Source organism: Drosophila busckii, chromosome 2R (genome assembly GCF_011750605.1).
Source record: "Drosophila busckii strain San Diego stock center, stock number 13000-0081.31 chromosome 2R, ASM1175060v1, whole genome shotgun sequence".
NCBI lineage: Eukaryota > Metazoa > Arthropoda > Insecta > Diptera > Drosophilidae > Drosophila > Drosophila busckii.
The window spans coordinates 3,459,243-3,483,118 of NC_046605.1; the positions used below are offsets into that span (position 1 = coordinate 3,459,243).

The 23,876-nt window shown below is 40.7% G+C and overlaps 6 protein-coding genes and 1 non-coding gene across 7 annotated transcripts; 3 read left to right on the top strand and 4 right to left on the bottom strand.

Moving 5' to 3' along the window:
- Positions 1-222: 222 nt before the first annotated feature.
- LOC108596068 lies at positions 223-7,754 on the top strand. The gene is made up of 6 exons (XM_017981462.1): positions 223-541; positions 5,705-5,859; positions 5,922-6,079; positions 6,146-6,791; positions 6,849-7,230; positions 7,296-7,754. Exons 2-6 carry the CDS (start codon positions 5,752-5,754, stop codon positions 7,298-7,300), a joined length of 1,299 nt encoding a protein of 432 aa, XP_017836951.1. The 5' UTR covers positions 223-541; positions 5,705-5,751; the 3' UTR covers positions 7,301-7,754.
- A 359-nt stretch (positions 7,755-8,113) lies between these two features.
- Positions 8,114-15,766, top strand: LOC108596064 (microcephalin). The gene is made up of 9 exons (XM_017981459.1): positions 8,114-8,309; positions 8,362-8,668; positions 8,733-8,954; positions 9,014-9,206; positions 12,484-12,603; positions 12,670-12,761; positions 12,826-14,173; positions 14,467-14,685; positions 14,750-15,766. Exons 1-9 carry the CDS (start codon positions 8,282-8,284, stop codon positions 15,152-15,154), a joined length of 2,934 nt encoding a protein of 977 aa, XP_017836948.1. The 5' UTR covers positions 8,114-8,281; the 3' UTR covers positions 15,155-15,766.
- LOC108596069 (zinc transporter ZIP11) lies at positions 10,012-11,948 on the bottom strand. The gene has a single exon (XM_017981463.2). It carries the CDS (start codon positions 11,545-11,547, stop codon positions 10,516-10,518), a length of 1,032 nt encoding a protein of 343 aa, XP_017836952.1. The 5' UTR covers positions 11,548-11,948; the 3' UTR covers positions 10,012-10,515.
- A 203-nt stretch (positions 15,767-15,969) lies between the features above and the next one.
- On the bottom strand, positions 15,970-19,216 carry LOC108596066 (elongation factor 1-alpha 1). Its single transcript, XM_017981461.1, has 2 exons — positions 19,123-19,216; positions 15,970-17,548 (listed from the first exon to the last, which is right to left on the bottom strand). The coding sequence occupies exon 2, from the start codon at positions 17,529-17,531 to the stop codon at positions 16,140-16,142; it is 1,392 nt and encodes a 463-aa protein (XP_017836950.1). The 5' UTR covers positions 17,532-17,548; positions 19,123-19,216; the 3' UTR covers positions 15,970-16,139.
- LOC117134732 lies at positions 18,110-18,184 on the bottom strand. The gene has a single exon (XR_004458809.1). It is a non-coding gene; the product is annotated as a small nucleolar RNA snR61/Z1/Z11 (small nucleolar RNA).
- A 627-nt stretch (positions 19,217-19,843) lies between the features above and the next one.
- On the top strand, positions 19,844-22,500 carry LOC108596065 (protein disulfide-isomerase A3). Its single transcript, XM_017981460.1, has 5 exons — positions 19,844-20,109; positions 20,687-20,774; positions 20,837-21,189; positions 21,328-21,441; positions 21,501-22,500. The coding sequence occupies exons 1-5, from the start codon at positions 19,961-19,963 to the stop codon at positions 22,264-22,266; spliced, it is 1,470 nt and encodes a 489-aa protein (XP_017836949.1). The 5' UTR covers positions 19,844-19,960; the 3' UTR covers positions 22,267-22,500.
- Position 22,501: 1 nt separating this feature from the next.
- LOC108594670 (protein cutoff) lies at positions 22,502-23,708 on the bottom strand. Its single transcript, XM_017979811.1, has 4 exons — positions 23,258-23,708; positions 23,067-23,205; positions 22,798-23,011; positions 22,502-22,738 (listed from the first exon to the last, which is right to left on the bottom strand). The coding sequence occupies exons 1-4, from the start codon at positions 23,706-23,708 to the stop codon at positions 22,514-22,516; spliced, it is 1,029 nt and encodes a 342-aa protein (XP_017835300.1). The 3' UTR covers positions 22,502-22,513.
- Positions 23,709-23,876: the final 168 nt, after the last annotated feature.

The window sequence follows — 23,876 nt, forward strand, 5'->3', positions numbered from 1 at the left end:
TAAAATATTCAACTAGAAAGAGAGCGCCCCAGCAACCTTAAGCTTAAGCTGCTGGCAAGCGTCTGCCAAGTAGACAAGCTTTGTGACTAAAAAGCGCTTCGGCTAAGCTGCGAGCTTCGGCTTGGCGCTCGTGCAGACAACTTTTGGTTTTTGTTTTCTGAACTGCTTGGTGCTTGGCGCTTGGCGCTTGTGGTGTCTTTGTGGCCTGGCACACCGTTACTTCGCCAGTTCAAATACGCAGCTTGGGGCGAGCGGTACTAGTGCGCGCAACTGCAACAGAAAGTTACTAAGCAATACTAACAAAACAAAAGCCACAGCAGCCGTTGTCAACTGTCGCGTTCTACAGAGAGAGTGTTGTGCAAATAAAAAAAAAAAATTACAAAAATTAATTAACAAATAAACAACAAAAAAACAGCGTGTGTATAAGCAACGCCATAAAATTCTTAAAATAAATTGTTAAACAATAATTGATTGTGTTGCCTGCATTGCATTGCTTTAAATATTGCGCATACGCCGCATTGCACAGCGAAATAACCTACGGGTAAGTGTCTGTGTGTAGAACTTTCAAACAGCTCAACCTTGACATTTAGCAGCTAATTTCATATTTGTCATGCCAATTTAAAAATAAACACTGCACGTACAGTGGTCCGACGCCTGATTGACAGCTAAATTGTGCATTAAAAAAAAGAACAATTTGGATTTGGATTTTATATGTATTTTTTTTTTATGAGCTTAGCGTTTAATTAGCAAGGCTTCAAAATAAACACACAGCTTGGCTTAGTTTATATAGCGCGCATATGTGTGTGTGTGTGTGTGTGTGTGTGCGTGTGTGTGAGGCCACTAAGGCATACTGTCCATGAGTGTGAAATAAAATAATATAGCAACGCCGCTTAAGCTTATTGTTGGCATGTAAATTACAACAACAGCAAGTCAAGTTCGTTGCCTAAGTCTTTTGTTTAGCACTGCGTGTTCTTGAGCATGTAAAAGAAATAGAAACTAAGCCACACAACAAACACAGCAGAATGCAAAATGCTTTATAATATAAGTATATATAATTATTGTTGTTGTTGTTGTTGCTGCTGCTGCACAACCTTCGAAAGAAAAACCCGTTCAACATTAAGCCGAAGCTGTAGCTGCGTGCGCTTAATTTACACCCAAGATTAGCATTTACATAAATATTATTTCACATTTTTATTAAACAAGTGTCAACTGCTGTGCAGCTGAAAAATTATTTTATATATACTGTAAACAGTTTGCCTTGACGACCGATGTAATCTTCTGCAGTTGAATGCCTGCCTGCCAAAAAAAAAAAAAAGAGAAGCAAGCGACAACCGAAAGAAATAAAATTGTTTATATACAAGTGTATAAATCAGCTGCGTTATACATACGAAATGTAAATTTTGTTTTTTGTGGTTTTTCTCATAGCGACAGATGCGTATCGCGCTGCTGGGGTCTTTGGCCTTAACGTTGCGTTAAGCCTTGCCGCTGATGTCACAAGCAGCAGCAGCAGCAAAGTTCTGTTGTGCTATATATTGAAAGTTGCAACAATCTATAATCCCAGCTAGACTCATTTGCATGTGACCCAGTTGTTGTAGTTGCGAACCCTAAGCCCAACAGCATTCATTTTGTCTTTATTAATGCTCATTTGTTAGAATTTTACAGCCAATTAGGCGCTTAAATATTTGCTAATGATATAACTTTATATAAATTGCCATCCATTTCATATATTAGACACACAATTGTGTCTGTGTTGAATTCAATTCAATTGAAAATTAATGAACTTCAATTAAGACTTCAATCAGCAACTAATAAATTTGAAAAAATAACTCGCACTTATTGCTTTGTTATGTTTGCTTTTGATGGTCAAACAGACAGTTGTCAACAGCTTATGATGTAACTTTTTGTCGATTTGTAATTTTGTTAATTAAATGCATTGCTAGCTGAATCACGCGTCTAGCCAAAATTAACATAAACAATTTGCTTGTAGTTGTGACTAATAGCAAGTCTAAGATATTTCCATTATTTGCGCACACTTGTCAAAAAATATATTTAAGCAGTTATAGATCGACAATAAACGTGCGCGTTCATTTCATTTTTTTTAGTTTTTATTTTTTGCAAGTAATTTTGTTTGTTAACACACAGAGAAACAATGCCATGGCGGCTGTATAATAATAATCACTCAATAACAATAACAAAACCAAAAAAAAAAAAGAAATAATAGTAATAATAATCATAAATAACAAAAGCGGAAGTCCAAGTCCACACGAAAGCGCTGTGTAATATATTTTTTTTGCATTTTCTTGCTTTCTGCGCCTTCCTGACTTGAATTACGAATAACTATTTTTTTTTGGCCATGCGCATAGTTTTGTGAGAATTCTGCAAAGGTAAATTGCAACAGCACTCAATATTATGAAAAATCACAAAGAGTGAAAATTGGAATTTATAATTTGCTCAGCAGCATGCAGTCAACCACAGCAGAAAAAAAAACATGAAAATGGGCCGCTATACAGCCACACCACAATACCAAAAACCCAGCCCACTCTACCCCACCCCACCCTGCACTCAGTTGCATTTCAATCTATGTGCTCTGTCACTTGTCACTGCAGCTGCCACAGTTGTTGTTGTTGTTGCAGTTGCTGGTTTAATGATGATGTAATGACGCGACATGCACATGCAAGTGACAGCGCAAATATTGCGCATACGCCGCATTGTGCTCGCATTGCATTAAACAAAAAACTCACAAGCATGCAAAGCATCAAAGAGCACAGAGTCTATCAAAAAATATTACAAGACACAAGCAAAGATGCTACATCTAAGAAAATATAGGAATAAAAAATGTAAGAAATTAGTTTAATATTATTAATAGTAGAAGAAGAAGGAATTATTAAATAATAAATATATTGGATTTATAAGATACAGAGGCATATTATAATATTTATAGCTCTTTTCAATATTAAAAATGCCACAAAGAGCTTGAAATTCATATTTAAACTACAATTATTGTCTTAACTTCTTTTAAGTATGTGTCTATGTATGTGTGCATGTTTGTATGTATGTGCACGTGCGAATACTTAAAAAATGTTTAGCACCCATTGCTGTGCCAGTTACTAAATTTTACAAGCAACAATTGCGTGTGCCGTTTCTTTTTCTGCAGTTAATTTAATTAATTTTTGCACAGCGCAACATAATAAAATGTTAAACTATGCACTAAAAGTTGTTATTTTTTGTTTTGCATCTTTTTAACTCATTGCTTCAGTTAATTGTTTAAATTTTAATTAAAAGCCAACCGCTTATTGTTGAGACAATTGATGGGCACATAAAAAACAACGCGCCCAAAAAAATAAATAAAAAGCAAGCGCATAGAATTTGGCTTTTGTTTATTTTTTGACTGAGAACAAAGTAATTTATTAAAAAAATTTAAACTTGTTTTAAGCCGGACATGTAAGGCACACATACACACACAGAGACATGTAGAGCGAACGCATTATATAAATGCGCTTGCAGTTCAGTTCAAGTTGTATGGGTTGCCACTTTCAAGGTTGTTGTGCATGTCAAGAACTTGCGCAAAATATGAACAGAGCAAACCGAAAGGCAAGCCAGCAAGACATAGTTGGGTGTGGGTAAGCCAGGCCGCCCCACTTTGTCCACTTAAGGTTGACAAGATGTAAACCAAAACATTTTGAAAGGCGTGCAAAGCAAAACCAAACTATAGCTATGTGTGTGTGTGTGTGTTTGGCACAAGCCAAGTTGCGCAATTTGCAGCTATGATTCATAAATAAACCAATTAAATGAAATGAAACAAAGCCAAGTGGCTGCTGGTCTTGGTCTAAGCAGCTTACGTTTTACTCAAACAAAGGCAAACTAGACTTCCTTCTGCGCAGGAATATGCGAGGCAGTAACCTTGGACTGCTTGGAGCTAAAATTGCGTAGAATGCTGCTGCTAAAAATAAAACGTAAACCGTTGCGTTGAGTTTAGTTTTTTTATTTTTGGCAAACGACCTTGAGCGCGTGCGCAAGTCCAACTTACATAATTAATTGCAAGCCAGCTGCGTGTGTGTGTGTGTGTGAGTTTGGCGCACGCTTGATTGCTGGCTTGGCATGCGGAAAATCTTTGCACAAAAACGAATGACTTAAGACACGAACTTGACGCTGCTTTTGTGTGTGTGTGTGCGTGCAATGTGCAACATGTGACGCACATCAATCAAAAGCCGTCGCCAATTAGCACTTAATGCACTTTTAACAGCTACAAAAAAGGCTCAAGCCGCCACTTATTGAAAAATCAAGTGTTAATGCAAACAAGACTTGTTTAAATATTTAATGTATGCTTTCGATTTATTTGTACACAATTTAAATGCAATGTTAAAAACTTAAGCAAAAGACCAGTCGCTTAATTAAATTATAAGTATACACACACATACATACATGTATTTATGTGCCATGTGATCATCGCTGAAAAATAAAAATCAAAAAAAGCACGCGCAGCAGCATGAAATGTTAGGCGTTTATAAAAAGTCAAAAGCAACAGCGCAAAAGCAACACAAAATAAACTGCGGCATTCTTAAACACACTCAGCAAAAAAAAAGCAGATGGGTACGACTGAGAAGTTTTGATAATTTGTAGCGCTTACTAATTGTTTAAACAAGCAACAAAGAACAGCAGCTAAAGTCAAGGAGGGAGTTTACAGCTTGTGAATGAATATATGTAGATATATATAGAACAACAGCATCATTACCAGGCAGACCAAGTTGAGTCATGTGCGAAATTTTGGACGCTTACAGGACTGAGACTGACGTGGGCTAGAACAACACAACACAGCTTTAGAAATTTCAACAGCAACATTTGACATATATCAATTTTATGGCCAATGCTGCTTGCTAATTAAACAAAACACCCACGCCAAGCAAATAGAAAGCCAAAGCAGACACTGAACTTCAATATCAGCTGCTATAATCTAAGAAACACAAAGTAGTTCAAATTGAAATTAAAGTGCTAGACGCATAGTGCCCTTAATTTGTCACTAAGCAGCGCTAGAACTTCTGGCATGGGTGGTCGCCCAAAAGGAAACGCGCTGCTAATGCTCAGACTCACTTTCAAATCGTGCGACATACTTAACTAGCCTGCTATATATATATATATACAGTAGTTGAAACGCATTGCATGCGGCTCACGTGTGCGTGTGACCATCAGCAGTGCGCATCAGTTTGACTTTGAAACGGTTTTCAACACAATTCGAACAAGAAAACCCAAACTGCTTTTAATTGAAATGCAATGCAAGCAGTGCTTACAAACGAAATGCAAAATAATAAAAAACTGCTTAAACTAAATTGTCAAGGCGCTGACAATTACGCGCAGTGACATTGTTTATTTAAGCCATACACAAAAGCGTTTCAAAATCAAATGACTTAGGCGACAAACTGACGCGCCAAAAAAAATCTGTTATACATACACACACACGCGTAGACACACACATGTGTGTGTGTGTGTGTTTTTAATGAAGTTCATTGGCTTGCTGATTGATTGACTGATTGCTTAATAATCCTCATTCTAATGTCACCACACGCCGAAAGCAATTTAGTCTGTCTCTGCTGTAGCTTTGTCTAACTACAGATCCCAATCAACAAATCCAATTCATAGCACAGCTGCTGTAATTATTTTATAATAATAATAATAACAATAATTTTAATTTCTTTAACGCGCTTTGCAGCCACAGCCACAAATCTTCTAAGCACCCACACAAAACAGAATTGAAAAATGATTTCGCGCCGCAAGATTATATCGCGTTCTTTGGACAATTTGGATGCCATTGGGCAAGATGAGCAGGAAGAGGATGTCTGGCATGATCGCGAAAAACTATTTCGCGTAAGTACTTAAATATGCTATAAATTAAAAACATAATTAGAGCTATAACAATTTGCATGCAGGATCACATTAATGAAGTGTTGGCCAAGTGGGAGCAAATCGATGATGAGATCTGGGCCAAGATTATTGTTTTTGAAAAGAATCGGCGCGTGGCCAAGGCCTATGCACGCTCCTCTGTGATAACTATAAATGGCTCCAAGCATGGCTTCGATGGTGTGCGGTAAGTAGCCGCAGGCTTCAACTCCAGCTCAAGCTGCAGACTCACGCTTTTCTCTTTACTTTGCAGCATTGGCCTCAATGGCTTTGAGAATCCCATGCGTGATGCCGAAACCAAGGTCATTAAAAAGTCCATAGGCGATGGCTTCAAGATCAAAATGGACGATACTGGCAACATCTATATCAAGCGTTATGGCAAGAGCAGCATTTTTGTAAACAACACCTCGCTGGCCAATGAGGAGACTGTCATAGGTGCCGACATTATGCAAATGCCACAGATGGGACTCAGCGCAGGCACCTCTGCCAAGCTCTTTGATATGAAGAAGTTCCAGACTAATATCAATCGCGAATTCGCACGCAGTTATCCAGAGCGCAGTCGCTTGGAGCGCCAGTGCTTGTCGGCAGTGTCGCTGGTCAAGTCAAGCAATAGTCTAATTAGCACGCCAGTCTGGATTATGGTTGTCAATGTGGTGGCCATGGATATGCTGAAGAATCACATGCAGTCATTGCCCAAGTCGATGGATGCGTTGGGTATGCGTGTGCCGCTTACACAGGCCACTGAGGATCCTTACTCCACTATTGAGAGTCAAGTGGGTTTGATTTATCCCACGCCAGCTGCCTCAGATGATTCGCAAAACTCAAGCAGCTCCAGCAGCAAGGGACGACGCAGCATATTTAGCGCTGGTTTCATCAACGAAACCCCCTATATGCCCAAGGTATGTCAGCTCATCCCTTAAAGCTTCTAGCACTGTTTAATTTATGCTCTTCTACAGCCGGACTATGAAGTTGCATCCATGCCGCCTGTCTATGCGGAAAAGAAGCGTCAGAAGAGCACACAGGAGCGCAAAAAGCAAGATGATCCCTACTACTGCGGTCTGCTGGCACGCATACCCAACTTTATCAAGTCATCCAAGCAACCATGCGCCAGTAAGCCCAAAAAGGAGCCCAAGATCTCGCGCAAAATATCCGCGCAGCATCATAATCAATTCCTTTTGGCCGCACAGCAGCAGCAGCAACAACAGCATATGGCGACACCCATACCTATTGCCACCTTTCATCATTCGTACTTTCCCTACAAGCTCTATCCTCCACAGCATCGACTCTCCCAATCGCAGATGTCGCTCTGGGATGCGCGCAGTCTAATCAGCGCACATGGTGGGTACATCTAAAAGATAATAGACTTGTATCTTAATACTAATCAGTTTCTTTCTCTCTTGCAGAATGAGTTGCAGCCTGTGGAACTAATTTATTCATTGCCTTAGCATTAGCTTACAATTATTTAGTCAAAGGCTTCGTTTTAAAATTTGTTTTGTCATTTGGAGTGCATTTCGCCCAGTTTTGTGATAAATTATGCGAAATGCAGCCATGCGTAGCAGCATACATACAATAATACTAATTAATTACTAATTAATCAAAGTTACTGGAGATGAGATTTAATAATTATGCAATTTGTAATAATTAATTAAAATTTTGCCATAGTTTTTAAATCGTTTAAGACTGAGAACGTCCTAGAGTCAACTTGTGCACAATTATAAGCAAATAAAAAAGCAAACAAGATAAACAGATTAATGCAATTAAGTGAGCGCATTTTGATAGCAGTGAAGTATAAGGATTGTCATAAGCAAATTGTTTGCTATATTAGGCAGGTTACATTTATTGTTATATATATATGTATATCCTGTAAATACATTTCATATGTAAATAAGTTCGAATATTATACAAATACACACATATATGCATTAAAAGAAATCGTTTCTTTGTTTGACTTAAATTGTTTAAAAATACGCTAGGGCGGCAACTTACTATGCGGTGTGACCAGACTCCGCTTCTCCCTGCTCGACAGATATTATCCAGTTACTCCATGCCCGTATAGACATCTCTCTCGCACTTATTTAAACTACCGTGTTGCACCGCTCGCACGATACTTGATTCCATACGATGATTATAATCGATATAAAGTTGTATCGAATAATACAGGCGTCGCTTGTTCACGCGCGTTTTATATTTTAATTTTTATTTGTCGTTAATTTTCTGCAATTGTTTAAAAAAATACAAAACATTTTCTGGTTTGGCAGCAAAGGCACATTCCAGTGTGCTTTGTGCTAGTATAAGCCTTATCCCTTTGGATTTTATGTTTGGAGCGCCCGAAATTTGTACAAGTTAAATAAATCTAAAAAAAAAACAAAAAAATTCTTTTGATCGTGCAATGTGGAAAACTGCAGACATGGGTGACGGTAAGTAGATATGCATAGCATTGACGAAACTCACAACTTGTCACAATTTTAGCAATGTTAAATGGTAAAACAGTGATTTTGTGTGCTTTGCAAGAGACTCTTGGCTCCTCAACTGTTGGGACGACAACTCCAGTGACAAAAAGAAGAATTGTAATGACGCCAAAGCGTAATGTTGTGACTCTGTTGCAGTCAACAACAACAACAGAGCAAGTTGAAGTTTCCACGCAGACGTCCAATCAATGTTTGCCCACGGTGGAGCCGACGTCAACAGCAAAACATGATCCGCTTATTATGCGTTTGCAGCGTGATATCAACAGTCCCAGCGCATCAGTGCGCATGCGAGCGTTGCATGCGCTAAAGTAAGCATTAAATTGGATTGACGATTTTTGAATTTTACTTACAAACAAACTGTTGCAAACACAGAAGTCCCATGAAGAATGTTTATTGCAATTTCGATGTGCCACATGCTGAGCAAAGCATCATCACAGCCGAGGAGCGTAATGTTGCCCCAGCACCAACGTTGTCGGATATACTAAAAGATGTCATTGTTTATGTAGAGGTGCGCACTGGCAACGATAATCGCTCCGAAGGCGTCAAGTCAATTATAGCCAAGCTGGGCGCACAGGTCAACGATCGTCTGTTGCGGTAATTACTTGAGATTAGCTCTTGATTCAAGCAATTTATGTTCATATTTATGGTTATAGTAATACCACACATGTTGTGTTTAAGGATGGATTATTGTCCACATATAAGCGTGCTCAGAGCTGGAGTATACCAATTGTATCTATATTATGGATTGAGGCCTGCAAAGTGCAACGACGGCTCTGTGAGCCCGAAAAATTTCCTATTAGCAATATGCACAAATACGAATATCCCGAGCTATACGGCAAGCTAACGGTAAGTGTTGTGAACAATTTGATTTATCGTATTGCTATAACTTGAATTAGTCGTTTATAAGTGCTACAAAAGAGCTCTAAAAATCACTTCAATTCCCTTGGTTTATTAGGCGTTATAAATTTGGGCAGTAGGCAAATAGTTTTATCAGTTGTTAAGTTGACAGCCGTTGTGATAAGACCAAAGCAGCGCAGCCGAGTGAGCGTGTACTTTATCAAAACAGAAACTTAATGAAAATAAGCTGAGAATTTTTACTACAAAAAGGAACGTATTTCAAAATAAACTTGAACCGCTGAGGGAATATTACACACCTACTTAAATGGAGATGACTCCGCGGTCAGTGACAATTCTCTTCTCGTATTCTCAAAACCAAATGTTCTTTTCCCATAAAAAACAATCGAATCAGTTAGCTAAGCGCTCTATTCTGTTCTAAATCTACAGTTGACTTCAAGTATACCCTACTTTTGCTATAAATAAAATAAAGCGCATGTTAAAAATGGCTGCAAAGGCACCAAAAATAACATTGGCATTGTCAAAGTGCCGTCTGCAATTTGGCGAGCATTTTGTTGTTAAAAGGTTTTTGTTTTCTGTTGTGCTTAGTGCCTTGGCAGATGCTTATCAACAAAATGTCAAGCGTGCTTTTTATTTTATATTTTTTGTGTTTCTTGTGACTTATCTAATTCAATTAGCGTGTAAATTTGTTGTGTCTTTTGCTTATCAGCGTAGTGTATGAAAGGAAGTTGACAACAGAGAAAGAGAGACTGCGTAACAGCATGCACTTTTTACTTTGCATAGGTAATATACATACATACATATGTTTACTTGTGTTATATACATAATGTTTTATTGCTTAAATATTAAGACAGGTTTATAAAAAAGGCATAAATGCAGTAGTCATCTGTGCTGACAACTTAGATGCTAATTTACAAACACGTGGTGGTTTTTCTTGATGCTCTTTTTATCTGGAAATACAGTTTTAACTTGTCTACCACAGACATTTACATAAGTAGTTGCTACAATGCTTAAACAATGTTGTCTAGTTGTCTTATATACATATAAAAAATACTTATTGTACTTTACGCTTATATTTCTCTGCTTTTTTGAAGCTCAGGGCTTGTAGGCAACAATTATAAATGAGATTGTACATAGAGACATATGTACAAGAGATTGTGTGACATGACTTAAGTACGTGCAACATGAAGATTTTGTAAACATAACTAAAAATTTAAAAAGTTCCAACTGTGCTATAGGAATGTTAGCTTCTTGTGTTTGCTAGGAACCTCTGTCTGTCGGCGGTTGTTGTTTGGTTAGATCACGAGAGCGCCACTTCTAAGCACATCATAATAAGAAAACCAGCTACTGTGCCCCATGTGGCAATAGTGCCATTGCCGCTAGCATGCGCCTCCGGCAATATATCATCAGCCACAATATAAATCATAGCGCCAGCAGCAAAGGACAGCGCATAAGGCAGTATCAGATTAGCAAAGGTAACTGCCACAGCACCCAGCACGCCAAAGATGGGCTCCACCATGCCTGAAAGCTGGCCATACCACAGCGCACGCATCACACTGAATCCAGCGGCATGCAACGGCAAGCTGACAGCCAAGCCCTCTGGGAAATTCTGTATGCCAATGCCTATGGCCAAGTTGCGTGCGCTTTCGAATGTTGAGGAGTTGGTGGTGCCAATGGCGCCAAAGCTTACACCGACAGCTAAGCCTTCGGGTATGTTGTGCACTGTAATGGCCACCACCAGCAGCATGATGCGTTTCCACTGTGAGACCGCATCCTGTTGTTTTTGCAACTCCTCGGCGGTCATTTCGTTGGTGTATGTACATTGCTCCACTTCGCCAATGCTGCTCTTCTTGCGGCGTCGCGACTCACCGCTATGCTGCACGCTTAGGCAGTCGGAAAAGCTGTCCAAGCTCTTGGTTGATTTAGTCTTGGAGCCATTGCGTTTGTTCAACTCATCAATGGCAATGTCTGCCTTGTCCTTGTTGCTCTGTGTCATCTGTATCATCATGTTGGTGCTGTTTAGCCCCAAGTACGACATGAGCTTATCGCAGCCATAGACAAAGATTGAGCCCAGCAGAAAGCCGCCAGCTACGGGCATAAATGAATAGGCACCATACAGATGAGAGGTCTCGGCCATTTCAATGGCCGGATTGAGCAGTGACCAGAACGAAGCAGCTATCATGACGCCAGCTGCAAAGCCCAGCGCAGCATCCAGCGAGCGTCGTTGATTGCCGCGCACAAATATTACCAAGGCAGCGCCCGCTGCCGTCAAACCCCAAGTGAGTAGCGTGCCAAGCAGCGCTTGTGTTACGGGTCCATAGCCGGGTATCATCTTTGTGGCTGTTACTGCTTGCCACCGCTTGTTGCGCAGTTACTAACTTGCAATTGTTTCGAGTTGGTGGTGGGGGGAAAACAAGTTTTTTTAATTGTTTTCCCAGCAGCTGATACAAATTTGTGCCACGTTCTTATTTTGTTATTGCACTGATTTTGGATGCTACTTTTTGTTGACATATACCATAAAGCAAACAAATCAAATGTTTGGCTCTCTTTGGTTCGCTCTCTTGCTCACTTTGCTTCACTTGGCCGCCGCTGTTTCAATCAAACAATTTGAATTGTTATTTTGTATAACACCAATTGCTTATCTTAGTAATAGTTTCTAGACATAATATTTAGCGCGTAATACTGAATTTAGAACGCGACAAGTGAATGAATTGGCCGCCTACTGAGGCTAACGGCTGCGTTGTATCAATTTTTATATGACAAACGCTATCTATATTCTGGCTTGCTTGAAACTGCGCACGATCAGTGAGAGAGGAAGCAAGAGCGAAATAGCAATAATAACCAGGGCTGCATACTAAAAGTGTGGCCAGACTAAAAGTTTACTTGGAAGCCAAGTGCGCAATTTAACTTGCGCTTTAAATTAAAAAGTGACAATTATTGTAAATTGTAAGTTATTACAAATAACAAAAGAGAGCGCAGCTTTTATGAGAGCGTAACTATGTATTTGTTCAGCTTGCGTTTAAAGTAAGCAGTAGCAGTAGCTGCTGCCAGAGATAAGCGTAGGCGTTGAATATCAAACATGAACCTAACAACGACGATGCTGATCTCACGTACTTAGTAAGCAAATAAAACAGTGTTCTTTAGCCTTAACTGACAGACAACAGCAGCAGCAGTAGTAGTAATAATAGTTGCGACAGCAGCTAAGAACAAAAACCATAAGCAGCTGACTGCGATTTATCAATGAAACTCTGGTTTGTTTATTTTGCAGCGTGTGCGCTGCATACAACCAGACTCTGAGCTCAATAGAAGGCCACGCAAACGTCCAGCCACGCCTACTGGTGCAAAGGATAATGAGTCTGCGAAGCAGCTAACGCCAACTACACCAAAGGTAAGCTTTACAAGCAAACTTATGGGCAACTGTTGAATTTTAAACGCTTATTTTTATTTTATCTAGAACGCTATAACGCGCTTCTTTAAGCCTCTAAGTCAAAGTAAACTGGCTAATGAGCCCGCAATAGAGTCGCCAGCTACGCTGCTGCTCAACAGGTAAGTGTGTGTGGCATTAAACTATAAGCTCTAAGTTATAATATTTTGTTTTAATGCATTGCAGAATCAGTAGTGGCTGTTTTACGCCAGCTGCTGCTCCACAGACCGCGACAGATACACTTGCCAGCGGCGATGATAAACGCAATAGCTCGCTTGCTCCGCAGTGCTTGAATTTCAGTCCAGCCACAGCTCGTAGCGAGTCGCCCAGGCGTAAGACTCGTCGCAGCACTGTGGAACAGCCCGCAGTGTCTACGCCACCAGTGCGCAGCAGCACTCGTCGTCGCAGCTCACTGCAAGTCAGCAGCAGTACTTCCTTGGAGCTGTCTGTGCATAAAGTGCAATCAGAGTTGTGTTTAACGCGTAGACGCAGCCTATTAAATATGAATAAGATGAGCAGTGTGGAGGAGCAACCAAGTCAGCCGCCGGCAGAGCCGGAACCCAGACTTACACGACGACGCAGCTGCTCACAGCTACAGCTATCTGTAGACAGCACACCCAAGCTTAGTCGTAAGCCCAAATTTCAATCTATATGTGAAGAGCAGCCTATTGTGGAGACACCACCAACGCAAACGAATCAAACAAACTATGCGCACGAACCCATGGATATTATGCAATCTGCAGCGCAGACTATAAGTCAACCACCTGGAAGACGCACCATTTATAGCACACATCATATGGATATAAGCAAAGAAAACGATGAGAATACTAATCCAGATCAAACTCTGCGCAAACTGAAAGGTCTATTGGCAAATGTCACCACGCAGACTTCAGATGAGAGCTTTGTAAATACGACGCCGTTGTTCAGCTCAACACGTTTGCCAGGCGGCTTATCGGCGAGCAGAAGCGCCTCACGTCGCTCATTATTCAATGTCGATATGGATTTGATAAATGAACGTATCCACAAATTGAATAATACGGCAGAGAAGCGTAAATTGGAATTGGCAAATGACGCCGAGTTGGGTCAATGTCATGTCTTGGCGCCACTGCAGGCAGTAGCTGGTGGTGACAATCAGCAGCAGGCACCCAATCCGGACAAACCCAAAATGCGGCGACTTTTTACACCCAATGAGGAGGTGATAGTATCGCCGCCACAGTCCAGCAAAAAGTCACGCAAAAGCATAAGCCAAAGCAGCAATTCCAGCGGTACAGGAAGCTCTGTAAAGCGTCGTCGCACATTGGCAGCGCCGGTGCAAACGCTCAAGCCCTTGGCAGCTGTAGATCCAAACCAGCAGGATGCGCAGAAGGAACAGTTCATTACACCTGAAACCTCAGAGGGAGAGCAGCCTAATAAGCCACAAACGCCTAAAGCAACAAAAAGAGCAGAAGTCAGCACGCCCACAGCCAAGCGGCGGTCTTTAATAGCCATGGTGCACACCAACATGCATCGGGATCAAGTGCAGGTTATACACAAGGTGCGTAATACACCCTTGCAACGTTGAGCGCTGACCTTGACACTAGTATAATAATTTAATTAGTTAGTTATGTCTTTTATATATCGATAGATTTATTGCCAATTGAACTATATACTCTCCAACATTATGTAGTTTGTCATTTATTGATAAAACTTTAATTAACACGCATAGTAGTTGTAAATCTTTTAGTAATTAGTAATACACGAATAAATTCAAACATTAATAAACAAATGCGCCCAATTTGTGATTTATTGCTCGCACATAAAATTTACAAACTTAACCTTTGTCCTTAGACCATACGCAAACTGCGCGGTGTGCGCTTGGATCCGGCAGTTACCAAGTCCACCACACACTTGGTGAGCCTCGAACCACGTCGTACTCTAAATCTGCTGCGCGGACTTATGCGCGGCGTGTGGATCTTGAGCTACAAGTGGGTACTGGATTCTCTGAAGGCGGGCAAGTGGCTCAATGAAGAGCCCTACGAACTGACAGTGTTCTCAAGAGCTGTAGAGGTAAGGCACATAAACCAAATCGTATATTGTACAAAGCCATATAATAATCTCGATTGCTTTGCAGATTTGTCGCGCAGAGCGTCAGGCCTTTGGTATATCCTATCGATGTGAACTCTTTCGTTATATGGAAACCTTTTATGTATCTTCGCTATGTCGTCCCATTACTTTTAACAATGTTAAGGAGTTGCTGCTACTGGGCAGCGCCAAGTTAACAGAGAATCGCTATAAGGCCAAATTTATAATAGGCGACAAGCGACGTGCGGAGGATGATCGCATTTATTTATCGCCCGTTTGGGTGCTGGACAGCATTACGGCCATGCAAGTGCAAAAGTTTGGAAAATATTTTATGAAGAGCGCCATTGTAACGCCACACGGCATACGATATGAGAATCCGCCAGAGAGGGAAACAAGTCCTCTACGCAAGTCAACTGTAGTCTACAGAGATCCGGCGTTGGTGTTGGACCGTTAAATTCAAATTACTTTATAGATTTATGCATTATATATTCCTTTCCGGCTCGTCATAATTTATCTTTTGGCGTTTTGTTTTAAATTCAAAACAAATTTTGTTTTAAAATGATTGATGCTAGAACAGTAATTGAAACAAATTAAACAGAATTCAATTTGTGTTGCAATCTAAACCATTTATTGTAACTATTTATTTATTCTTTAACTGCAATTTAAATGCATTTGAGGTAAACATTGTTACTATCTTTTAGTTGTTGTTTTTCAGTTGTACTTGCTTTTTGTACTTTCGACAGTTTTACTTTTGGCTGAGGGAGGAAGCATACGTGCAATGCAATTAAAAAAAAAAAACTGAAAATTCAATCCAAGCTAAAATTAAATCCAACATAAATAAATACAAAAGTAGTACTTTTATTTGTAAATAAAGTTATCTCATCTCAAATCTTGTGTATTTCTCTTTTTTAATAATATATTTTTTAGTGTACAAAGTAGTGCGTGCAAAAGAGGATAAGATAATAAAATCAAAAAATTAACTTTTAAACCGAATGAATATATATGGGCATACATAGAGTGGATAAATGCTATTTGTTAAAACACGCCTGCGCTCTACTTACTAATCGAAATTAGACAAACTAAATATAATACCGTAATAAAGTCTATTTATTACAATATCATATTTTATACGTAGGTAAACTAAAGATTGAGGATTATAAAGTCTTCTGCATCTTGTTGCTCGCTCAATCGTATTAGGCGGCGGCGATGTTTAGCATTCGTATCCGACGAAACTCTTTACGATGGAAAAAATTAAACTTTTGCTTTTGCTGGAACATCTTATCGTTCATCTTGCCCAGGGCTGGTGTTTCTGTTCTACTACTGTTGTGCATATTATTATTGTGGCTGCTGCTGCTATTGTTGTTGCTATAGTTGTTGAGTTGTGGCTGCTGCATGTTGTTGTTGTTGTTATGGTTGATGTTGATGTGGAAGAAAGCCAGCTACTTCTTGCCCTTGGTGGCCTTCTCAGCGGCCTTGGTGACCTTGCCACCGGAAGCATCCTTGAAGTTGACGGCCTTGATGACACCGACAGCGACAGTCTGTCTCATGTCACGGACAGCGAAACGACCTAGAGGAGGGAACTCCTGGAAGGCCTCAACGCACAGAGGCTTGGATGGCACCAAGTTGACGATGGCGGCATCACCAGACTTGATGAACTTGGGGTTCTCCTCGGTGGTCTTGCCGGAACGACGATCGACCTTCTCCTTGATCTCAGCGAACTTGCAAGCAATGTGAGCGGTGTGGCAATCCAACACGGGAGTGTAGCCGTTGGCGATCTGGCCAGGGTGGTTCAGCACGATGACCTGAGCGGTGAAGTCGGCGGCACCCTTGGGTGGGTTGGCCTTGGAGTCACCGGCAACATAGCCACGACGCAGTTCCTTGACGGACACGTTCTTAACGTTGAAGCCAACGTTATCGCCGGGAACAGCCTCGGTGAGGGCTTCGTGGTGCATCTCCACGGACTTAACCTCAGTGGTGATGTTAGCTGGGGCGAAGACAACAACGCAGCCGGGCTTCAGGACACCAGTCTCCACACGGCCAACGGGTACTGTTCCGATACCGCCAATTTTGTACACATCCTGCAGGGGCAGACGCAGGGCCTTGTCGGTGGGACGGGCTGGGGGCAGGATAGCATCGAGGGCTTCGATGAGGGTCTTGCCATCAGCGTTGCCATCCTTGCGCTCAACCTTCCATCCCTTGAACCAGGGCATGTTGGTAGATGGTTCCAACATGTTGTCGCCGTGCCAGCCGGAAATGGGCACGAAGGCAACAGCGGCTGGGTTGTAGCCGATCTTCTTGATGTAAGAAGACACTTCCTTCTTGATTTCCTCATAACGGGCCTCGCTGTATGGGGGCTCGGACGAATCCATCTTGTTCACACCAACAATCAGCTGCTTGACACCCAAGGTGAAAGCGAGCAGGGCGTGCTCACGGGTCTGACCGTTCTTGGAGATACCGGCCTCGAATTCACCAGTACCGGCAGCAACGATCAAGACGGCACAATCAGCCTGGGATGTACCAGTGATCATGTTCTTGATGAAATCTCTGTGGCCAGGGGCATCGATGATGGTCACGTAGTACTTGGCAGTCTCAAACTTCCACAGAGCAATATCGATGGTGATACCACGCTCACGCTCGGCCTTCAATTTATCCAAAACCCATGCGTACTTGAACGAGCCCTTGCCCATCTCCTGAGCTTCCTTCTCGAACTTCTCAATGGTACGCTTGTCAATACCACCGCACTTGTAGATCAAATGACCGGTGGTGGTGGACTTGCCGGAGTCGACGTGTCCAATGACGACAATGTTGATATGAATCTTTTCCTTGCCCATGTTGGTTTATTGGATAGCTGTTTGTATTTGGTTTCAGGTTGTGGTTGTAGGTTTCCAAGCGTGCAGCAAGTGTGTGTTTGTGTGTGGTGGGTAAAAATGTAGAGTTGGGTTCACACAGTGGGTACAATTGCCAATTTTTTTTTAGGGTAGAAACAGATGGGTAAACAAATTTGTTAGCAAACAAAAATTAAATTAACAATGCGACAATATTAGTGTAATACAGTACTGGGAAAATTTTCAAGTGACCTAAAATTCATTTTTATATGCATACGTTGTTCAAAATTTGTTTTAATTTTTTTTTCTTTGTTATACGATGCCAGCAAATCAACCTAACCTCAAAGCAAAACGTGTTTGTGTCGTCGTCCGCATTTTACACAGTACTTGGGCTACGCGTGCAGCCCCACACGAACATTGAGGTTAGGTTGAAACGCGGCCGCATGTCTCGGTGGTGGAATTGCATGTTTCACAAAGGTAATAATTAAACTGGCAAAAATTTACGTGCAAAGAGCAAAGTATAGAAAAATATATTTATTTATGTGTATGCAAATCAAAAATCTATTTAAAATTCAACTCAATTTCTTTCAGTGATTTGGTATTTTTTTTGTCGTCAAATTTCTTCAGTAGCAGAACTGAATTAATAATCATCATGCAAAATTGAGTTTCATTTTATGCTAAAAATCGGTCAATACATTGCGCAAAGAAAATTCCAGCAAATTTAATCTAGTCAAGTGTATAACAATGTGTTAGTGTGTGTGACGTTTTTTGTGCTAGAGCGAGATGGCAAGCACAAGAGTAAATTGAAAAATGGCGACTGGACAAAGGCATATGAAAGCAACGATCAGCACGAGAGAGAACCAACGATCAAGAACTGAAATGCAGGCCAGCCATTTTGGGAGAGGCGGTGACCAATATGCATAGAGATAGCAAATTTCACCTTGTGTGAAAGTCAGTCTTTCGATTTCGCAATAAAAAGTAATATGTATGTATGTATTAAAACTCCTACAAGTCAATGACTGCTTGGCCATACTTAGTTAATAATCTGCAGCGTTAGCCGCCATCTTGAAATTCTATGCCTAAGCGTGCAGAGTGAAAGAGCCAGAAGACTTCAAAATTTGCAAGATTGCGAATTGCCACGTTTCTAAGCACATGCTTTAAATTTCTGCAAATTATATGCAGTTGAATGACTTAATCTTGCGCATGAAATCCATGTGAATCACGTTGCGCCTATGCCACGCGTTATGGGCGTGGAGAAGTGCGATTAGCAATAGGAATTATTACACCATATTGCGCAAAAAAATCGTATGTGACTCATACTATCTATTAAATGATTTAAATTAATCATTTTAGTGCAATTTTCTTTTGCTACTGCTGCTTGCCACGTGTTAGTCTTCGTCACCACCTTTCACTTTGCTCTTATAGGTTATCTTTAAACACTTGACACACACACTTAAACATTTGCATAAATGCAGAGATTGTTCTAGCTCCAATTGCATATTTGTTTATAAAATTGTTTTTTTATTGCACTTTGCTGGTTCATTGCACATTTACATATATATGTATGTAATTAATTTCACTTAGCAACAGAACTTACTCTCGAATAAATTGAATGAGAAATCAAAAAGTCTATGCGAATCCGGCGACAGACTTGAACAAAGTGAACGAGTGTTCAACAAGAAAGGAAGCAAGTAGCCTATCTGCCGAGGTGGAAGCGTGGTCTGCAGGGTTGCTTTTGTAACAGCGCTGGTTCGTTCACGAACGTTCACTGAAAAGAACGAACTGCATTGTGCACCCATTATCGAGTTATTTTCTTCAGTTGTTGCTGCTTTACTTTCTTTATTTGGGTTTTCATCACAAATATGCCTTAAATTCATTTATGTATGAAACACAAATATAAATAAATGTTTATATTTTAAAGTGGTATAAAACGACAAATATTATAGAGGGAACCAAATCAAACGAACAAAATTAACGAACTAATTCAGTGATTAAAGGAGAATGAGCGAACTTAGTCAATTTTATATGATGCTTACACAGCACTATTTTGAACGGTCAGTGATGCCAGACTATCATTAGGTACAAATAGGTTTCAAATGTAACAATTTAAAAAACTTATTGTATGGTTATATAGAACCATGTCGGGCTTTTAAAAATTTGACTGGGGACTGCCCGGTAATCCAAAGTCTCTTTGTCAAAATTTAAGTGGGACCAGCGCAGCAACAGACATGCAATCGAGAAATATCGTTATCAATGACGTGGCTTATCCATTCTCTTTTCTTTCTTTTTTTTTCGTCTCCGTTTTCAGCTTCATTCTTGTAAAGCTTTCGAACCGGCCTGGACGTAAATTTGTGTTAAGCAGGCGGTTGTACTAGAGACTAGTTAATATATACATATTTGGAATTTAGTACAAAGTGAATAAAACAAACGTAAAGATGTGGCGTCCAGTAGCTGCGTTACTTATTTTCGGTTTAATAGCTTTTGCTACCGGCGCGGAGCAAGATGTATTGGAACTTGGTGATGCTGATTTCGAGTCGACTTTAAAGCAGCATGAGACCACATTGGTTATGTTCTATGCGCCTTGGTAAGTATAGGGGTGTGGCTGGGGATACTAAGCACTTGCAATTGGCAAACCAATTGCCGCGTCATGGTTTTATTGTTTATGCCATTTTTTCTCGCAAATGGTACACGTCAGCGCAACGGTGAAAAAAATTACAGGAATGACAGTCAGCCATTTTGGTGGAGCTTGGGAGTCAGTATACGTACATATGTAGTGGGGGGCTGATAAAGCGAGAATGCTGTAAATTAGTGTGTGTGTGTACTAGTAGACAAAGAATAACAGCAGAAAATACTAAATACACATACACGCAGACAAGTTTTATGCCGGCCGGCTATGAGTTTTAATAATAGTTTCATCTTAGTCTTGAGAGATTTTTTTATGCGTTATCAGCAGGCAACATAAGCACATAACAACCCGTTTAATTGAGTCTTCACGATAAGGCTGTGGCACTTGTTATGAGGAAGGATGGGCGCTGATAAGAGCGCGTCAAAAACTATTATTAAGAATTTCAAACGTTCAACATGTTACGATAAAAACAGCAAAATAATTAATGTAGTGTACAATTCATGTGACGTGTCATTTTAATTGTTGATATTTTTAGGTGCGGCCATTGCAAGCGCTTGAAGCCTGAATATGCAAAGGCTGCTGAGATAATCAAGGATGATGATCCGCCAATCAAATTGGCCAAGGTACGCACAATGATTATGTTAAGTTATAAATAAAAAATCAATAAATTGTGTATTCTTTGTAGGTTGACTGCACAGAGGCTGGCAAGGATACTTGCAGCAAGTACTCCGTTAGCGGCTATCCTACGCTTAAGATCTTCCGTCACGACGAAGTCTCTCAGGACTACAATGGTCCACGTGAGGCCATTGGCATTGCCAAGTATATGCGCGCTCAAGTTGGACCAGCCTCCAAGCATGTGCGTACCGTTGCTGAGCTTACCAAGTTCCTGGACACCAAGGACACCACCATCTTTGGTTACTTCAGTGATCTGGACTCCAAGCTGGCCAAGACTTTCTTGAAGTTTGCTGACAAGAACCGTGAGAAATATCGCTTTGGCCACAGCGATGACAACTCTGTGTTAGAGAAACAGGGCGAAACGTAAGTCGATGTGGCAAGTTGCAAGTCTTCAAGCAAACAAAAAAAAAATGCACTCTTTGCCTATTATATATATTTCCTAATGTTAATAAATAGCTTAATTGTTGAGCTTAATGTTAATTGCAATTATCTTCTATACAGCGATAAGATTGTGCTAATCCGCGCGCCACATTTGAGCAACAAATTCGAGTCGTCAACTGTTAAGTTTGAGGGCAGCTCCGAGTCCGATCTAACCACCTTCATCAAGGAGAATTAGTAAGTTATTATCACTATACATAAAGTCAAGTTTTTTTTTAACATATATGACCTTATAGTCATGGTCTCGTTGGTCATCGCACCCAGGACACTTCTCGCGATTTCCAAAATCCTCTGATCACAGCCTACTACGGTGTTGATTATACTAAGAACGCCAAGGGCACCAACTACTGGCGCAATCGCGTGCTCAAGGTTGCCAAGGAGTTTGCTGGCCAAATCAGCTTTGCTATTAGCTCCAAGGATGATTTCCAGCATGAGCTGAACGAGTATGGCTATGATTTCGTTGGTGACAAGCCCGTCATATTGGCTCGCGATGCCAAGAACTTGAAGTTTGCGCTGAAGGAAGAATTCTCCGTGGAGAATCTTAAGGAATTTGTTGAGAAACTATTGGCTGGTGAATTGGAGCCTTATATTAAGAGCGAGCCCGTGCCAGAGTCAAATGATGCGCCCGTTAAGATTGCTGTCGCCAAGAACTTTGATGATGTGGTCATCAACAATGGCAAGGATACGCTGGTCGAATTCTATGCACCTTGGTGCGGCCACTGCAAGAAGCTAACTCCCATCTACGATGAGCTGGCTGAGAAACTGCAAAGCGAAGAAGTGGCCATTGTCAAAATGGATGCCACTGCTAATGATGTGCCACCAGAGTTCAATGTGCGCGGTTTCCCCACACTCTTCTGGCTGCCCAAGGATGCCAAGCACAAGCCAGTTAGCTATAACGCTGGCCGCGAGCTGGATGACTTCATCAAGTACATTGCCAAGGAGGCCACAACAGAACTGAAGGGCTATGATCGCAGTGGCAAGCCCAAGAAAACGGAGCTCTAAGTTTAAATCAAGAACAACAAACTCACAATTGCAACTACATCTAATCTAAATTAGCGTGTAAACACTGTAGCATTTTCCATATTTTTGTAAATCGTATGCATTCTCAAGTGACAACAATGGCTACAAACAACAAATTGTATTGTATTTAATGATAGTGTGTGTGATGAATATTTCTTGAAAAACATAAACTCTATTAATGCTGTCAATAAATTGAAATTACTTCTCAACACTAAATCTGACGAAAAACTTAATTGAAACATAAGCTCTCTTCCATCAGCAACCGATACCAGTCCGGTATGAATGTATGCTCATTGCCTGCTGTTTCAGGTCTATAGGTAATTATACCGTTCTTAGCATCAAAATCAAACAGGTAAACAGTGCTGGCGGAGTCCACGGGTAACATTATTTCTTTAATTTTGCGTAGAAAGCGCGCAAGAAAATTTGCGCAGAAATGGGGCGCCCAATCCCGTTCCTAGAGTTAAATAATAAAATAAAGCAAAATATTACTTAAAGTGAGTGTGTGAGACTTACACATTCTTTCCTAAAAGCACGCATCTCATGATTTCTAATTCGATGGACGAAACCACGCTCATCATGGTCAGCTATATAAATCCCTTGAGCGCCAATAAAAAAGCTCTCCACCCACCATTGAATAGACTCGTCGCGGTTATGTACTGCCCACTCGGCACGATTCATACTACCTGGACGCAGTTGCAACTCCAAAAACTTCTTTGGTTCCGAGATGCTAAAAAATATGAAGTCTTATTAAAAGTGCGCTTCAGTGTATGCGCAATCCTTACAAAGAATTTGGACACTGCTCGGCCAGTACGGGTGCATCGAAAAGTATACTCATTCCGTCGAATAATATTGAATATACTGCGTAATATTGTCCACATTCCTCCTTTTGTTCATAGGAATCGGGCAGCACAATGTTATTAGCTGTAAAGTGATATTCATAATTTATTCTTTATAAGAATGTATCTGCACTTACCCAGTGACATGAGGCAATGCTTACGCAGCTTCTTAAGCCAGTTGGCCTTGATCAATTGTTTAGCAGCATCCTGATCAAAGCCACAGAAAGGTCTTGCTTCATTTGGCACCTTAGCTATATAAATATTTTGACGGTATTTGCTTATGGCCAACGTCCAGTTGGTTTTGGTATCATAGGGCGCACACGCGATTAGGCGCATCACCTCACGTGTGCATATAAATTCCATATTTACATACAGTACTTTTGGCTGGTGTTCAGTGTATTTGAGAAATTTTTCCTTGGACGCTTTTATAAATCTAAGCATGTTGTCCAAGTAACGCGGTTCGTCAGCGATATCTGTTGTTGTTGTAATATTACCATTATTTAAGTCAATTGGAAAAGCGCTTGGTGGCAGCGGTGTCAAATAACGTATGCGTGAGCCTGAGTTTTCAAAGAAGCCTTCGGGCGACATGCTGTACTCGCCGACAAAATTGGGCGGTGTTACAGGAGGAAATGCGATATTCTTCGCAAAATCCCGCACTTTAATATTTAAAATTTTGTAATTTGAGTTAATATTCATTATAGAAAATGCAGTGTTTCTTCCTTTCCGGCAAAATGGCAAAAGCCGTTACTTTTGCCA

Bases quoted from the DNA above. Each gene is read 5' to 3' on its own strand.
- LOC108596068 (XM_017981462.1), top strand. From the start codon at position 5,752: ATGATTTCGCGCCGCAAGATTATATCGCGTTCTTTGGACAATTTGGAT. The intron at 6,080-6,145 runs GTAAGTAGCCGC...TTTACTTTGCAG, and splicing joins CATGGCTTCGATGGTGTGCG to CATTGGCCTCAATGGCTTTG. The intron at 6,792-6,848 runs GTATGTCAGCTC...GCTCTTCTACAG, and splicing joins AAACCCCCTATATGCCCAAG to CCGGACTATGAAGTTGCATC.
- LOC108596064 (XM_017981459.1), top strand. From the start codon at position 8,282: ATGTGGAAAACTGCAGACATGGGTGACG. The intron at 8,955-9,013 runs GTAATTACTTGA...TTATGGTTATAG, and splicing joins GTCAACGATCGTCTGTTGCG to TAATACCACACATGTTGTGT. The intron at 12,762-12,825 runs GTAAGTGTGTGT...AATGCATTGCAG, and splicing joins GCTACGCTGCTGCTCAACAG to AATCAGTAGTGGCTGTTTTA.
- LOC108596069 (XM_017981463.2), bottom strand. From the start codon at position 11,547: ATGATACCCGGCTATGGACCCGTAACACAAGCGCTGCTTGGCACGCTA.
- LOC108596066 (XM_017981461.1), bottom strand. From the start codon at position 17,531: ATGGGCAAGGAAAAGATTCATATCAACATTGTCGTCATTGGACACGTC.
- LOC108596065 (XM_017981460.1), top strand. From the start codon at position 19,961: ATGTGGCGTCCAGTAGCTGCGTTACTTATTTTCGGTTTAATAGCTTTT. The intron at 20,110-20,686 runs GTAAGTATAGGG...TGATATTTTTAG, and splicing joins GTTATGTTCTATGCGCCTTG to GTGCGGCCATTGCAAGCGCT. The intron at 21,190-21,327 runs GTAAGTCGATGT...TCTTCTATACAG, and splicing joins TTAGAGAAACAGGGCGAAAC to CGATAAGATTGTGCTAATCC.
- LOC108594670 (XM_017979811.1), bottom strand. From the start codon at position 23,708: ATGTCGCCCGAAGGCTTCTTTGAAAACTCAGGCTCACGCATACGTTAT. The intron at 23,012-23,066 runs GTAAGGATTGCG...CATATTTTTTAG, and splicing joins GAGCAGTGTCCAAATTCTTT to CATCTCGGAACCAAAGAAGT. The intron at 22,739-22,797 runs GTAAGTCTCACA...ATTTAACTCTAG, and splicing joins GTGCTTTTAGGAAAGAATGT to GAACGGGATTGGGCGCCCCA.